Consider the following 15,245-nt stretch of genomic DNA (forward strand, 5'->3'; position numbering starts at 1 on the left):
TACAAAACATTTCTTACTTTGCGTGACGTTTCGGCCTACTGTTGCGTTTCAGCCATCTTCTGACGCCTGCAATTTTATTTAAAAAAACAAACATTTTTAAAAAATACATAAAAAACACATAAAAACGTTTTGTTATAATTGTCGCTTTTTTCTTTCACAACTCACAATTCGATCGCCGCAGCTTTTCGTCACCTCTTTCAGCGCCGCACGATCAGGTATCACTGTCTGGCGGGTGTGCTGTGATGCTGTGTCGATCGTCGCATTTGTTTCCTCTCCACCGTCCGCTGTTTGTACCTTGCCGTAGCTTTACCACAAGTGCATTGTAGTTGGTGTTGAACGTTCCGCACTCACGCTGGAGGTTCACCGCGTTGCGTTCGCCAACCAACTTGATGTGGAATGTCTCTGCTGTGATTCTGCTTTCCTGGTCAACAATACGTTCTAGGATCGTCACTTTTTCGAAATCAAACACATGTCCGTCACCTAGCGTGTGTTGTGTCAGGCCCGTTCGGTTGTCTTTGCGTTTGATGTCATTTTTATGCTCTCCTATTCTTGTGTCCAACTTTCTGCTCGTCTGCCCAACATACATTTTTCCATCTCCAGTTCCACAGGGGATAGAATATACAACATTTTTTTGTTGCCCTGGTGGAATGGTATCTTTGAGTTTGCTGAAAATAACGTCTTTTATTTTATTTTTGGGTTTGACGGCTAGTGTCAACCCGTTCTTTTTGAGCGTTTTTTGCAGTTTCTCACTCAAGCATGGAACATACGGCGTCGTCACATATTTGGTCTCCTCTTTTTCACCATTATTTTGCAGTCCGTTGTAGTGTTTGTGTACCCTTTGTGCCAGAACGTTTTGGACGAACCACTCAGGATAGTTGTTGCATTTAAGTATATTTTTGACCTTTTTTATCGCCTGTGGACGATTTTCAGCATCAGTCAATTTGATTGCTCTGTCCACAAGGGCCACTGCCGTGTTGCGCTTATGCGTAAATGGGCTTTCAGAGTTGAAGTCCAAATACCGTCCTTTCTCCTGTTTGGGTAACCAGCTCTTCTCCACAATTCCGTTTCTTCTAGTTAACATCATGTCCAGGAATTTAAGCCAACCACTTTCCTCCCTTTCCACGGTAAACTGAAGCTTGTCGTGAAAATCATTAAATGTTGCCAAAATTTGGTCAACATGATCCTCCCGTGCGATGCAAAAACAATCATCTACGTACCGCCTATACACCAGCATACCTATTTGTTTCTGCTCTGCCTTGTACATACACTCCTGTTCCAGGCGTTCCATCACAAGGTTGGCTATCACCGGCGATAGAGGCGATCCCATTGGTACTCCGAATTTTTGCATGTGGTAGATTCCACGATAGGTGAAGTACGTTGAATCCAATACCAACTTAACCGCTGCCAGGAAACTTCGTCTGTCGATCTTCGTGTGCTCCTCCACCTCACTCCACCTTTCCCCTATACACTCCAACGCATATTGTACTGGAACATTCGTGTACAGGGACTTGACATCCAAAGAAAATAGGACATGCTCATCGGGAATCTGCATTCCTGCTACTTGTTGGGCAAACTCGAAGCTGTTTTTCACATGGTGTTCGGTTTTCGCAACAATGTTACCCAATATGCTCGACAAAAACTGAGCCATGTTGTATGTTGCCGAACCGATTGTTGAAACAACCGGTCTCAACGGTCTGCCTTCTTTATGAATTTTAGGTAATCCATATATCCGGGGTGGGTTGCTACTCGTCGATTTGATGCTTCGGTGGATGCTTTTCTCTATGTACTTATGTTGCAGCCACCCATCGGCCATTGCGTTGATGGCTTTTTGTACCTTATTGGTCGGATCTTTTTTCAGTTTCTGGTATGTCTCCTCATCGTTTAGCAACTCCATCATTTTCATGTGGTAGTCTTCAGCTTCCATTATTACTGTTTTATTGCCTTTGTCCGCCTTTGTGATGATCAGATTTGGGTGTTCCTTCAGGTACTGTTTTGTCGCCGAAATGTCCTTTTCCATCCATTCCAGCTTGCCGTGCCTGGGTTGTCTCGTGTAATTTATATGGTTCGTTATTGCTGTAGAAATTTCCCCCCGAATCTCGTCCGCATTCTCTTTTGATCGTATCCCTTTCTCGATCCCTGCCACTATTTCCACATATGGGATTTTTGTTTTATTCTGTACGTTGAAATTTGGTCCCAATAACAACGTTCTCATCACGAAGTCTGGTACTTGGGTGGATGTGATGTTTTCTACCCATTCTTTTTCTGTGTTCAGCTCAGCAACTCTCCTGTTTTTTAATCTCTCCATTTTTTTCCCACCTCTCTCTTTCGCCACTTTATGAACTGACCGGCTCTTGTTTTCCACCATTTTCTTAATTTTCGTTATCTCGTCTCGCTCAAACATTTCATCGATCCTGGACAGCAAACGTATTTTATTTTTTTGTAGATCCGCGATGGACCGCTTAGCGTCGGCGACCATGATGCTCAGGATTCGTACCTTTTGTTTGAATACGACCTTATTCAATTCGTCGATGGACCGTCCACTGTTGAGCTGTATTTGGACTTTATAGCTGAGACACTTAGGTATTACCTTGCATCGTCTACAGTTGAGGAGGAATTTCATGCTGTTGTTTTCTTTGGCTAGTTTCACCATCACTTTCTGGAACTTCCTTAGCAGAGTTTCACGTTGCGTGCGTTGGAGTGTATAGGGGAAAGGTGGAGTGAGGTGGAGGAGCACACGAAGATCGACAGACGAAGTTTCCTGGCAGCGGTTAAGTTGGTATTGGATTCAACGTACTTCACCTATCGTGGAATCTACCACATGCAAAAATTCGGAGTACCAATGGGATCGCCTCTATCGCCGGTGATAGCCAACCTTGTGATGGAACGCCTGGAACAGGAGTGTATGTACAAGGCAGAGCAGAAACAAATAGGTATGCTGGTGTATAGGCGGTACGTAGATGATTGTTTTTGCATCGCACGGGAGGATCATGTTGACCAAATTTTGGCAACATTTAATGATTTTCACGACAGGCTTCAGTTTACCGTGGAAAGGGGGGAAAGTGGTTGGCTTAAATTCCTGGACATGATGTTAACTAGAAGAAACGGAATTGTGGAGAAGAGCTGGTTACCCAAACAGGAGAAAGGACGGTATTTGGACTTCAACTCTGAAAGCCCATTTACGCATAAGCGCAACACGGCAGTGGCCCTTGTGGACAGAGCAATCAAATTGACTGATGCTGAAAATCGTCCACAGGCGATAAAAAAGGTCAAAAATATACTTAAATGCAACAACTATCCTGAGTGGTTCGTCCAAAACGTTCTGGCACAAAGGGTACACAAACACTACAACGGACTGCAAAATAATGGTGAAAAAGAGGAGACCAAATATGTGACGACGCCGTATGTTCCATGCTTGAGTGAGAAACTGCAAAAAACGCTCAAAAAGAACGGGTTGACACTAGCCGTCAAACCCAAAAATAAAATAAAAGACGTTATTTTCAGCAAACTCAAAGATACCATTCCACCAGGGCAACAAAAAAATGTTGTTTATTCTATCCCCTGTGGAACTGGAGATGGAAAAATGTATGTTGGGCAGACGAGCAGAAAGTTGGACACAAGAATAGGAGAGCATAAAAATGACATCAAACGCAAAGACAACCGAACGGGCCTGACACAACACACGCTAGGTGACGGACATGTGTTTGATTTCGAAAAAGTGACGATCCTAGAACGTATTGTTGACCAGGAAAGCAGAATCACAGCAGAGACATTCCACATCAAGTTGGTTGGCGAACGCAACGCGGTGAACCTCCAGCGTGAGTGCGGAACGTTCAACACCAACTACAATGCACTTGTGGTAAAGCTACGGCAAGGTACAAACAGCGGACGGTGGAGAGGAAACAAATGCGACGATCGACACAGCATCACAGCACACCCGCCAGACAGTGATACCTGATCGTGCGGCGCTGAAAGAGGTGACGAAAAGCTGCGGCGATCGAATTGTGAGTTGTGAAAGAAAAAAGCGACAATTATAACAAAACGTTTTTATGTGTTTTTTATGTATTTTTTAAAAATGTTTGTTTTTTTAAATAAAATTGCAGGCGTCAGAAGATGGCTGAAACGCAACAGTAGGCCGAAACGTCACGCAAAGTAAGAAATGTTTTGTAATTGTTCACCGAAAAATATCAATTAATACGATACATATGAAGTAACGGTGATTATACCAACAAATATAACAAAATTGATCAAGGAACGAGGAAAGATGGGGTTAATACAACAAGTTCGCAACAAATACGGTCCTGCTGGTGAAACTCTGCTAAGGAAGTTCCAGAAAGTGATGGTGAAACTAGCCAAAGAAAACAACAGCATGAAATTCCTCCTCAACTGTAGACGATGCAAGGTAATACCTAAGTGTCTCAGCTATAAAGTCCAAATACAGCTCAACAGTGGACGGTCCATCGACGAATTGAATAAGGTCGTATTCAAACAAAAGGTACGAATCCTGAGCATCATGGTCGCCGACGCTAAGCGGTCCATCGCGGATCTACAAAAAAATAAAATACGTTTGCTGTCCAGGATCGATGAAATGTTTGAGCGAGACGAGATAACGAAAATTAAGAAAATGGTGGAAAACAAGAGCCGGTCAGTTCATAAAGTGGCGAAAGAGAGAGGTGGGAAAAAAATGGAGAGATTAAAAAACAGGAGAGTTGCTGAGCTGAACACAGAAAAAGAATGGGTAGAAAACATCACATCCACCCAAGTACCAGACTTCGTGATGAGAACGTTGTTATTGGGACCAAATTTCAACGTACAGAATAAAACAAAAATCCCATATGTGGAAATAGTGGCAGGGATCGAGAAAGGGATACGATCAAAAGAGAATGCGGACGAGATTCGGGGGGAAATTTCTACAGCAATAACGAACCATATAAATTACACGAGACAACCCAGGCACGGCAAGCTGGAATGGATGGAAAAGGACATTTCGGCGACAAAACAGTACCTGAAGGAACACCCAAATCTGATCATCACAAAGGCGGACAAAGGCAATAAAACAGTAATAATGGAAGCTGAAGACTACCACATGAAAATGATGGAGTTGCTAAACGATGAGGAGACATACCAGAAACTGAAAAAAGATCCGACCAATAAGGTACAAAAAGCCATCAACGCAATGGCCGATGGGTGGCTGCAACATAAGTACATAGAGAAAAGCATCCACCGAAGCATCAAATCGACGAGTAGCAACCCACCCCGGATATATGGATTACCTAAAATTCATAAAGAAGGCAGACCGTTGAGACCGGTTGTTTCAACAATCGGTTCGGCAACATACAACATGGCTCAGTTTTTGTCGAGCATATTGGGTAACATTGTTGCGAAAACCGAACACCATGTGAAAAACAGCTTCGAGTTTGCCCAACAAGTAGCAGGAATGCAGATTCCCGATGAGCATGTCCTATTTTCTTTGGATGTCAAGTCCCTGTACACGAATGTTCCAGTACAATATGCGTTGGAGTGTATAGGGGAAAGGTGGAGTGAGGTGGAGGAGCACACGAAGATCGACAGACGAAGTTTCCTGGCAGCGGTTAAGTTGGTATTGGATTCAACGTACTTCACCTATCGTGGAATCTACCACATGCAAAAATTCGGAGTACCAATGGGATCGCCTCTATCGCCGGTGATAGCCAACCTTGTGATGGAACGCCTGGAACAGGAGTGTATGTACAAGGCAGAGCAGAAACAAATAGGTATGCTGGTGTATAGGCGGTACGTAGATGATTGTTTTTGCATCGCACGGGAGGATCATGTTGACCAAATTTTGGCAACATTTAATGATTTTCACGACAGGCTTCAGTTTACCGTGGAAAGGGAGGAAAGTGGTTGGCTTAAATTCCTGGACATGATGTTAACTAGAAGAAACGGAATTGTGGAGAAGAGCTGGTTACCCAAACAGGAGAAAGGACGGTATTTGGACTTCAACTCTGAAAGCCCATTTACGCATAAGCGCAACACGGCAGTGGCCCTTGTGGACAGAGCAATCAAATTGACTGATGCTGAAAATCGTCCACAGGCGATAAAAAAGGTCAAAAATATACTTAAATGCAACAACTATCCTGAGTGGTTCGTCCAAAACGTTCTGGCACAAAGGGTACACAAACACTACAACGGACTGCAAAATAATGGTGAAAAAGAGGAGACCAAATATGTGACGACGCCGTATGTTCCATGCTTGAGTGAGAAACTGCAAAAAACGCTCAAAAAGAACGGGTTGACACTAGCCGTCAAACCCAAAAATAAAATAAAAGACGTTATTTTCAGCAAACTCAAAGATACCATTCCACCAGGGCAACAAAAAAATGTTGTATATTCTATCCCCTGTGGAACTGGAGATGGAAAAATGTATGTTGGGCAGACGAGCAGAAAGTTGGACACAAGAATAGGAGAGCATAAAAATGACATCAAACGCAAAGACAACCGAACGGGCCTGACACAACACACGCTAGGTGACGGACATGTGTTTGATTTCGAAAAAGTGACGATCCTAGAACGTATTGTTGACCAGGAAAGCAGAATCACAGCAGAGACATTCCACATCAAGTTGGTTGGCGAACGCAACGCGGTGAACCTCCAGCGTGAGTGCGGAACGTTCAACACCAACTACAATGCACTTGTGGTAAAGCTACGGCAAGGTACAAACAGCGGACGGTGGAGAGGAAACAAATGCGACGATCGACACAGCATCACAGCACACCCGCCAGACAGTGATACCTGATCGTGCGGCGCTGAAAGAGGTGACGAAAAGCTGCGGCGATCGAATTGTGAGTTGTGAAAGAAAAAAGCGACAATTATAACAAAACGTTTTTATGTGTTTTTTATGTATTTTTTAAAAATGTTTGTTTTTTTAAATAAAATTGCAGGCGTCAGAAGATGGCTGAAACGCAACAGTAGGCCGAAACGTCACGCAAAGTAAGAAATGTTTTGTAATTGTTCACCGAAAAATATCAATTAATACGATACATATGAAGTAACGGTGATTATACCAACAAATATAACAAAATTGATCAAGGAACGAGGAAAGATGGGGTTAATACAACAAGTTCGCAACAAATACGGTCCTGCTGGTGAAACTCTGCTAAGGAAGTTCCAGAAAGTGATGGTGAAACTAGCCAAAGAAAACAACAGCATGAAATTCCTCCTCAACTGTAGACGATGCAAGGTAATACCTAAGTGTCTCAGCTATAAAGTCCAAATACAGCTCAACAGTGGACGGTCCATCGACGAATTGAATAAGGTCGTATTCAAACAAAAGGTACGAATCCTGAGCATCATGGTCGCCGACGCTAAGCGGTCCATCGCGGATCTACAAAAAAATAAAATACGTTTGCTGTCCAGGATCGATGAAATGTTTGAGCGAGACGAGATAACGAAAATTAAGAAAATGGTGGAAAACAAGAGCCGGTCAGTTCATAAAGTGGCGAAAGAGAGAGGTGGGAAAAAAATGGAGAGATTAAAAAACAGGAGAGTTGCTGAGCTGAACACAGAAAAAGAATGGGTAGAAAACATCACATCCACCCAAGTACCAGACTTCGTGATGAGAACGTTGTTATTGGGACCAAATTTCAACGTACAGAATAAAACAAAAATCCCATATGTGGAAATAGTGGCAGGGATCGAGAAAGGGATACGATCAAAAGAGAATGCGGACGAGATTCGGGGGGAAATTTCTACAGCAATAACGAACCATATAAATTACACGAGACAACCCAGGCACGGCAAGCTGGAATGGATGGAAAAGGACATTTCGGCGACAAAACAGTACCTGAAGGAACACCCAAATCTGATCATCACAAAGGCGGACAAAGGCAATAAAACAGTAATAATGGAAGCTGAAGACTACCACATGAAAATGATGGAGTTGCTAAACGATGAGGAGACATACCAGAAACTGAAAAAAAGATCCGACCAATAAGGTACAAAAAGCCATCAACGCAATGGCCGATGGGTGGCTGCAACATAAGTACATAGAGAAAAGCATCCACCGAAGCATCAAATCGACGAGTAGCAACCCACCCCGGATATATGGATTACCTAAAATTCATAAAGAAGGCAGACCGTTGAGACCGGTTGTTTCAACAATCGGTTCGGCAACATACAACATGGCTCAGTTTTTGTCGAGCATATTGGGTAACATTGTTGCGAAAACCGAACACCATGTGAAAAACAGCTTCGAGTTTGCCCAACAAGTAGCAGGAATGCAGATTCCCGATGAGCATGTCCTATTTTCTTTGGATGTCAAGTCCCTGTACACGAATGTTCCAGTACAATAGGCGTTGGAGTGTATAGGGGAAAGGTGGAGTGAGGTGGAGGAGCACACGAAGATCGACAGACGAAGTTTCCTGGCAGCGGTTAAGTTGGTATTGGATTCAACGTACTTCACCTATCGTGGAATCTACCACATGCAAAAATTCGGAGTACCAATGGGATCGCCTCTATCGCCGGTGATAGCCAACCTTGTGATGGAACGCCTGGAACAGGAGTGTATGTACAAGGCAGAGCAGAAACAAATAGGTATGCTGGTGTATAGGCGGTACGTAGATGATTGTTTTTGCATCGCACGGGAGGATCATGTTGACCAAATTTTGGCAACATTTAATGATTTTCACGACAGGCTTCAGTTTACCGTGGAAAGGGAGGAAAGTGGTTGGCTTAAATTCCTGGACATGATGTTAACTAGAAGAAACGGAATTGTGGAGAAGAGCTGGTTACCCAAACAGGAGAAAGGACGGTATTTGGACTTCAACTCTGAAAGCCCATTTACGCATAAGCGCAACACGGCAGTGGCCCTTGTGGACAGAGCAATCAAATTGACTGATGCTGAAAATCGTCCACAGGCGATAAAAAAGGTCAAAAATATACTTAAATGCAACAACTATCCTGAGTGGTTCGTCCAAAACGTTCTGGCACAAAGGGTACACAAACACTACAACGGACTGCAAAATAATGGTGAAAAAGAGGAGACCAAATATGTGACGACGCCGTATGTTCCATGCTTGAGTGAGAAACTGCAAAAAACGCTCAAAAAGAACGGGTTGACACTAGCCGTCAAACCCAAAAATAAAATAAAAGACGTTATTTTCAGCAAACTCAAAGATACCATTCCACCAGGGCAACAAAAAAATGTTGTTTATTCTATCCCCTGTGGAACTGGAGATGGAAAAATGTATGTTGGGCAGACGAGCAGAAAGTTGGACACAAGAATAGGAGAGCATAAAAATGACATCAAACGCAAAGACAACCGAACGGGCCTGACACAACACACGCTAGGTGACGGACATGTGTTTGATTTCGAAAAAGTGACGATCCTAGAACGTATTGTTGACCAGGAAAGCAGAATCACAGCAGAGACATTCCACATCAAGTTGGTTGGCGAACGCAACGCGGTGAACCTCCAGCGTGAGTGCGGAACGTTCAACACCAACTACAATGCACTTGTGGTAAAGCTACGGCAAGGTACAAACAGCGGACGGTGGAGAGGAAACAAATGCGACGATCGACACAGCATCACAGCACACCCGCCAGACAGTGATACCTGATCGTGCGGCGCTGAAAGAGGTGACGAAAAGCTGCGGCGATCGAATTGTGAGTTGTGAAAGAAAAAAGCGACAATTATAACAAAACGTTTTTATGTGTTTTTTATGTATTTTTTAAAAATGTTTGTTTTTTTAAATAAAATTGCAGGCGTCAGAAGATGGCTGAAACGCAACAGTAGGCCGAAACGTCACGCAAAGTAAGAAATGTTTTGTAATTGTTCACCGAAAAATATCAATTAATACGATACATATGAAGTAACGGTGATTATACCAACAAAAATTAGTTGAAAATCGCCGCTCAAGACTAAGAAGTCGACGCATTGCTGTTGACTTGGAGTCGCCTAGTTTCTGAATGACGTGCTCTTTCTTTGGCAATGTTACGCAGAATCGACCAGTTTCATCGCGTGTTGTAGTTTGCTGGAAAAATTCTTCGGACATACTCTCTTCGACAGACCGTGTACTCTTTGTATGGCAAGCTTCTAACTCCCAAAATCGAGTTAACTGATCCTGAAGCACTGCAGTCGAGCACAAAGACACTGTAGTAGTTCGTGCTGACATTGGGTCCGCTGTCACAAAGTTTTATCTTTCCATCAAGCAGCAGATCAAGGTAGTACTCAGCTCCAATAATCATGTCAATCTCAGCTCGATTGCCAAAATCAGGATCTGCCAGGATTATATTTTCAGGAATCTTCCGATTGCTTACTGCGATGTTTTCACATGGCAGCGGAACCGTGAGCTTTGATAACATATTGAAACATATTTTTTCGTGGAAATCTGAGATTCGATTAAGCCTTGGATTGACCGTCGCTTGAACAGCTCGTTTCGATATTCCACCCGATCCGCCGATTCCTTGGATTGACAAATAGTCAGAAAATTCCTTCAGCTTAAGTTGTCGACAGAATCTGGCAGTTACGAAGCAATATTGAGAGCATGAGTCTAGTAATGCTCTGGCGAACATAGTGTTTCCTGCATCGTCGCTAATGCGTACTACTGCAGTTGATAACAGAACTTGGGAAGTGTTTGATCTTGCAGAGGTGTGGAGTGTGGTTGCATGCTTAGTGGGAGTGGTTTGACTATTGGCTAACTGTGTACTATGCGAAAGCTTATTCGTGACGGTTAATGTGGTGGAAGTGGATGGTTCAATTGGAACCGTATGTGTGTTTGTGTTCTGGGTTTGTGGTTTCTGCACTTGCTGTGTTTGCTGGACGTTATCCTTTGGGGGTCGTTTAGCTATCTGCGGGGTGGAATGTTTTGATGCAGCACTGTTCGTCGACACGTTCGACGGATGCAATAAGGTGTGATGTCTTCTACCACAATTTCGGCACACTCCCTTCATACAACTTCGTGCTAGATGACCAGCTGACAGACAGTTCACGCATTAACCTTGCTTGCGTACCAAATCATAGCGTTCTGAAACATTGAGGTTTTGAAACCGCTTGCATAAGAAAGCAGAATGGAATTCCTCAGAACAAAACCTGCATCTCCCAGTTGTTGATGGATGACTAACACCGAATCTTGGCTTTCGGAATTCAGTAACTTGTACGGATTTGGGATTGCTGACCGACTGTAGCACCGCGCAGTGGCTTCTCAAGAAAGTTAGCACCTCAGCAAAAACTGGAACCTCTTTAGAGTTGTGATGTGTTTCCCATAGGCGGAGTGTCACTGGATCAAGCCTAGCGCAAAGCATATGGACAAGTATTGTACTCCACCCTGTAGTATCCTGCCCAAGCTTTTCCAACATTCGGAGATTCCTGTCGAATTCACTTAAAACGCTACTCAAGGACTCGAAATTCTCTCTCTTCATCGACTCAATACCAAACAGTGCATCTAAGTGCGCCTTCACAATGGTTTTTGTATTCTGATAGTGTTGTTCCAATAGCGCCCAAGCAACACTGTAATTGGCTGCAGTGAGCTCGATTGAACTGACGGTTTCACTGGCTTCACCGGAGAGTTACGATCGCAAATAAGTGAATCTATCCATATCAGTCAGCCTATCATCCCGATGTATCAGGCTAACAAATGCATCTCGGAACGGAACCCAATCACGAAGCTGCTCAGAAAACGTCGGCAGTTTTATTTCGGGTAGTTTAACCTTTGAGAGTGTGGCAATCACAGGAGCTGCTGGTGTTGGGTTGCAGTTAATCTTCTCTTTTATACGATACCGAAGAAGCGCACCCTTCAGCTTGCAGTAAATATTCTCGACGTCATGAAACGCTGCTTCATTTTCAGACTCACGCTTCTCTTCAGCCGCCTCCTGCCGTGCTAAACGGTCGTCTATTGATTCATCGGGATCTAGCGTCACTTCTGCTTCCAGCTCCTCAGTTTTATCTTCGACCAAACATCTCACTTCTTTAAATTCACTGAACGCACTTTCCAACAGCTGCAAACGAACCTCAACTTCATCTCTATCACTGTTTGAATAGTTATCTACAAAGTCACATACACCAGTTATAGTATTTCGTAGCCGTCTCTCCCGTTTCAGAAGGGTTTTTAAATCGTTCACCATTATCGCAATAGTAAGTCACTTGTAGCAAAGTTTAAAGTGAGTTCGTTTACACTGTGAATTATTTCACTTTCTTTTCACTGAACACTTGATCGCCGATAACGGAATTACAATTACGTGCCACGCGCCGCGAGATTGGCTTGACAGACCACCCAGATTGACAGCAGCAAGAGGGAATCGACCATCGAAAATTCAGACAAACCAGAAACCAGCAGAATAAGACCAGCGACTTAAGCCAACAAGGACCAATCCACAATCGTCAAAGAATATTTCGCATGCAAATATAAATTTTATTCATTATCAAACAGCGCATTGTATCACCACTAAAGCTATATGTCAACCACGTGGATCTCCACATGCAATGAGAATCCAGCCAATCGATCATGCAACTTAGTACTTCTCTTAGATTCCGCTGAAATTGCCCGCATGCACTCTGTCCAAATTTCCAGTCAGCAATTTTTGATATCCGATGACCAGTACCGTCGCTGCCCGTTAAATTCTGCGTCGAAAACGGAATCCTCTGATCATGCACTCTTCCACGTGCTCACCGGCTATTGTTCTCGAAATTATCACCACGAGTTCTATGCACACTTTGTTCATGCAGATTCAAAATGTGTCCACGGATGTCTTAGAGGTTACACCTGAGTGTCCGGTGGTGGTATTCCGGGCAATAATTCACACGCGGCACGAGTAGAAGACAATACACCTTTATTACTCGGACAATGTAGCTATTATTTATTGCGACCGTTCGCATTCGATGTATAATTGAGACTGATCTGAATTGATTCTATCGGGCGCAGTGGAAGTGGATCAAACTATTGTTTTATTGCTCATCCTCTATACTCTGAGATAGAGTGATACTGCGCTATTGTGCGAGAGGTACCAGATGTGAAATGAGCAGGGTATTCTAAGGTGATCCTGTGGATCGTGTGGTGGTTCTAAAACCCAAATTATTTATCTGCCGTAACAGGGGGATTGGGTCTAAGCTAACTCTGATGTTAGACGAATTTGAGCGTGTTGTTTCCTCAACAAGTATGCCATCTTTTTCCAAAGGAGCAAATTCCGCCCTGCGCCTATCCCTCATAGTGATCGGTACGCGGCGTGGCGTGGTGGTTATATTGTCAGATAAATGTTACAGTCTACTTCATTTTCCAGTCAATTTTCCATTTCCGTTAAATATGTCTACATGGGCTTTGACTATCTTCTAAGGTTGAACACAGCACACGTTCAGAAGATTTTCAGGTGTACCGTTGACTTACTACCGGCGAATGATACAGCTTTACAAAATTCTTTACAAGGATTCTAGATGTCTCTGCTGACAGTAAAGTGCGCTGTTCACCTTCTACTAATCGGAGAATTAGCGAGTATGTTTTGCCTCTGCGACGGAATAAAATTTTTATCTGGGCAAGAACGTTGATGTTATTGCCACCGAAACTTTGAAGGCGTAGTTTCGGAGCAAGCATCTGCGGTTGTACTATTCACTACCCATGGGTGGAGGACTTGACGCCTTTGACGGTGATCTGTCAAGCGTATTTCCAAACACAAAGGTTGATTAGAAAAAGAATAATTCGAATAACAATTTAATAAAAACATAGTAGTAACATTTGATTAAGATAAACAAAATGAGCTTTACTTCTAGTTATGAGTGAAATAGATTTCTTTTTATATTTTTTCTATGATAACGTTTGACTTATCACACCGCCAGTTGTAATTTCGCATGACCTAACAAAATCGAATACTGGCGGGGTTGGTAGGGCTTAATCGAGGTTTTTAATAACCCTAACATTACTAACAAAACCTCATTACTAACGTCCACCCATTGCACTCATAGATATAAAGTAGCATTACTAACCCACCCCACTTTTCTCATAACGACTACTATTACTTTCAATATTATTATTTTTATATGCAAATACATCATTCCGCGTCGAAGACTCGACAGAAACGGACCTGCAAAGTGGTCATTCCATTATAGTTCGGTCTGTGTGTACAAAACAAAAGAGAAAATAATCCGCGTTCAAGGCCAACCGGCTATAGTGTGTTGTGTCGCTACGTGAAGTGATTCCGTACCCGGCATATTGCGGTGTGGCTGTATTGCTGCTAAGCTACCGGCTGCAGTGAATAGATAATCCCCGTTCAAAGCCAACTGACAAGTGAGTTGTGTCGCTGCGCGAAGTGATTCTGCACCCGGCTCGCAGCTGTGTGGCTGTTTTGTGTGGCAGATTGCAGACAACCAAACCTGCTGCAAGGAAGAAGGGAAAAGGTACATGTTCCTGTCGGGGCTAGTGCGCTAGCTTTAGCGCAATGGATGTGGATCCCTTAGCCCCCGATCCCCCGTCTCCAAACCCATCCCAACCTGTTCCTTCTGCTACCCCCTCCCCTGTCTCCCCTCGCCCAGGCTTTACCCGGACGGATCTCTGGGCAGCTTTACGGTTTACTTTCGGCCAAAGGCAGGACCGAAATCAAAACCGTTAAATATATTGCAGATTTCAAAAGACCTGACGAAAGGGTACAAGGCCGTGACCGAAATTTCCAAGGATAGACCTAAAAGCTCCGTGACGTGGTCAGTTACCTGGAATAGGCCAATGCAATAACTTGCTTAGCTTGCTCTGAGCTCTTCATACGCGAGCATCGCGTCTATATACCCGCACGAGACGTGGAGATCGACGGTGTCATAACGGAATCGAGTCTGTCGGTCGAGTGTATTTTGGAAAGCGGCTTTGGCTGCTTCAAAAATTCTTTGTTCCACGATGTAAGGGTAAAGATCATCGATTGCAAGCAATTGCGGTTTGTGTCTGTAGTCGGCGGCACAAAAGTGTACACTTCGTAAGACTCGTTTCGAGTTACGTTCGCCGGGTCTGCATTGCCTAGCCACGTCTCGATCCAACGGGCTCATCTCCCTGTGCGATTGTATGTGCCTCGCGTCATGAACTGCCTGAATGTAAACAGTTAGACCACACAGCCGCCTACTGCTGCAATAAGGCACGTTGTGGCAAGTGTGGTGAGAATCATGCTGAGGACGCCTGTAGTGTGAATGCTGAAAAACGTATTTATTGCGAGGAGAATCAGCTTGTGCTATCGACATGTGCAGTGAACGGTCTCTTAAAGAGCGTTCAAAGCGTTCCTACGCTGATATGCTGAAAAAGACC

The 15,245-nt window shown here is 43.7% G+C and overlaps 4 protein-coding genes across 4 annotated transcripts; 3 read left to right on the forward strand and 1 right to left on the reverse strand.

The window, feature by feature from the left end:
* Positions 1–211: 211 nt before the first annotated feature.
* LOC129717076 (uncharacterized) lies at positions 212–2,650 on the reverse strand. Its single transcript, XM_055666919.1, has one exon. It carries the CDS (start codon positions 2,648–2,650, stop codon positions 212–214), a length of 2,439 nt encoding a protein of 812 aa, XP_055522894.1.
* A 189-nt stretch (positions 2,651–2,839) lies between these two features.
* On the forward strand, positions 2,840–3,955 carry LOC129717077 (uncharacterized). Its single transcript, XM_055666920.1, has one exon. It carries the CDS (start codon positions 2,840–2,842, stop codon positions 3,953–3,955), a length of 1,116 nt encoding a protein of 371 aa, XP_055522895.1.
* A 306-nt stretch (positions 3,956–4,261) lies between these two features.
* Positions 4,262–6,775, forward strand: LOC129717078 (uncharacterized). Its single transcript, XM_055666921.1, has one exon. It carries the CDS (start codon positions 4,262–4,264, stop codon positions 6,773–6,775), a length of 2,514 nt encoding a protein of 837 aa, XP_055522896.1.
* Positions 6,776–8,480: 1,705 nt separating this feature from the next.
* Positions 8,481–9,596, forward strand: LOC129717079 (uncharacterized). The gene has a single exon (XM_055666922.1). It carries the CDS (start codon positions 8,481–8,483, stop codon positions 9,594–9,596), a length of 1,116 nt encoding a protein of 371 aa, XP_055522897.1.
* Positions 9,597–15,245: the final 5,649 nt, after the last annotated feature.

This window comes from Wyeomyia smithii, chromosome 1, assembly GCF_029784165.1.
Source record: "Wyeomyia smithii strain HCP4-BCI-WySm-NY-G18 chromosome 1, ASM2978416v1, whole genome shotgun sequence".
NCBI classification, from domain to species: Eukaryota; Metazoa; Arthropoda; class Insecta; order Diptera; family Culicidae; genus Wyeomyia; species Wyeomyia smithii.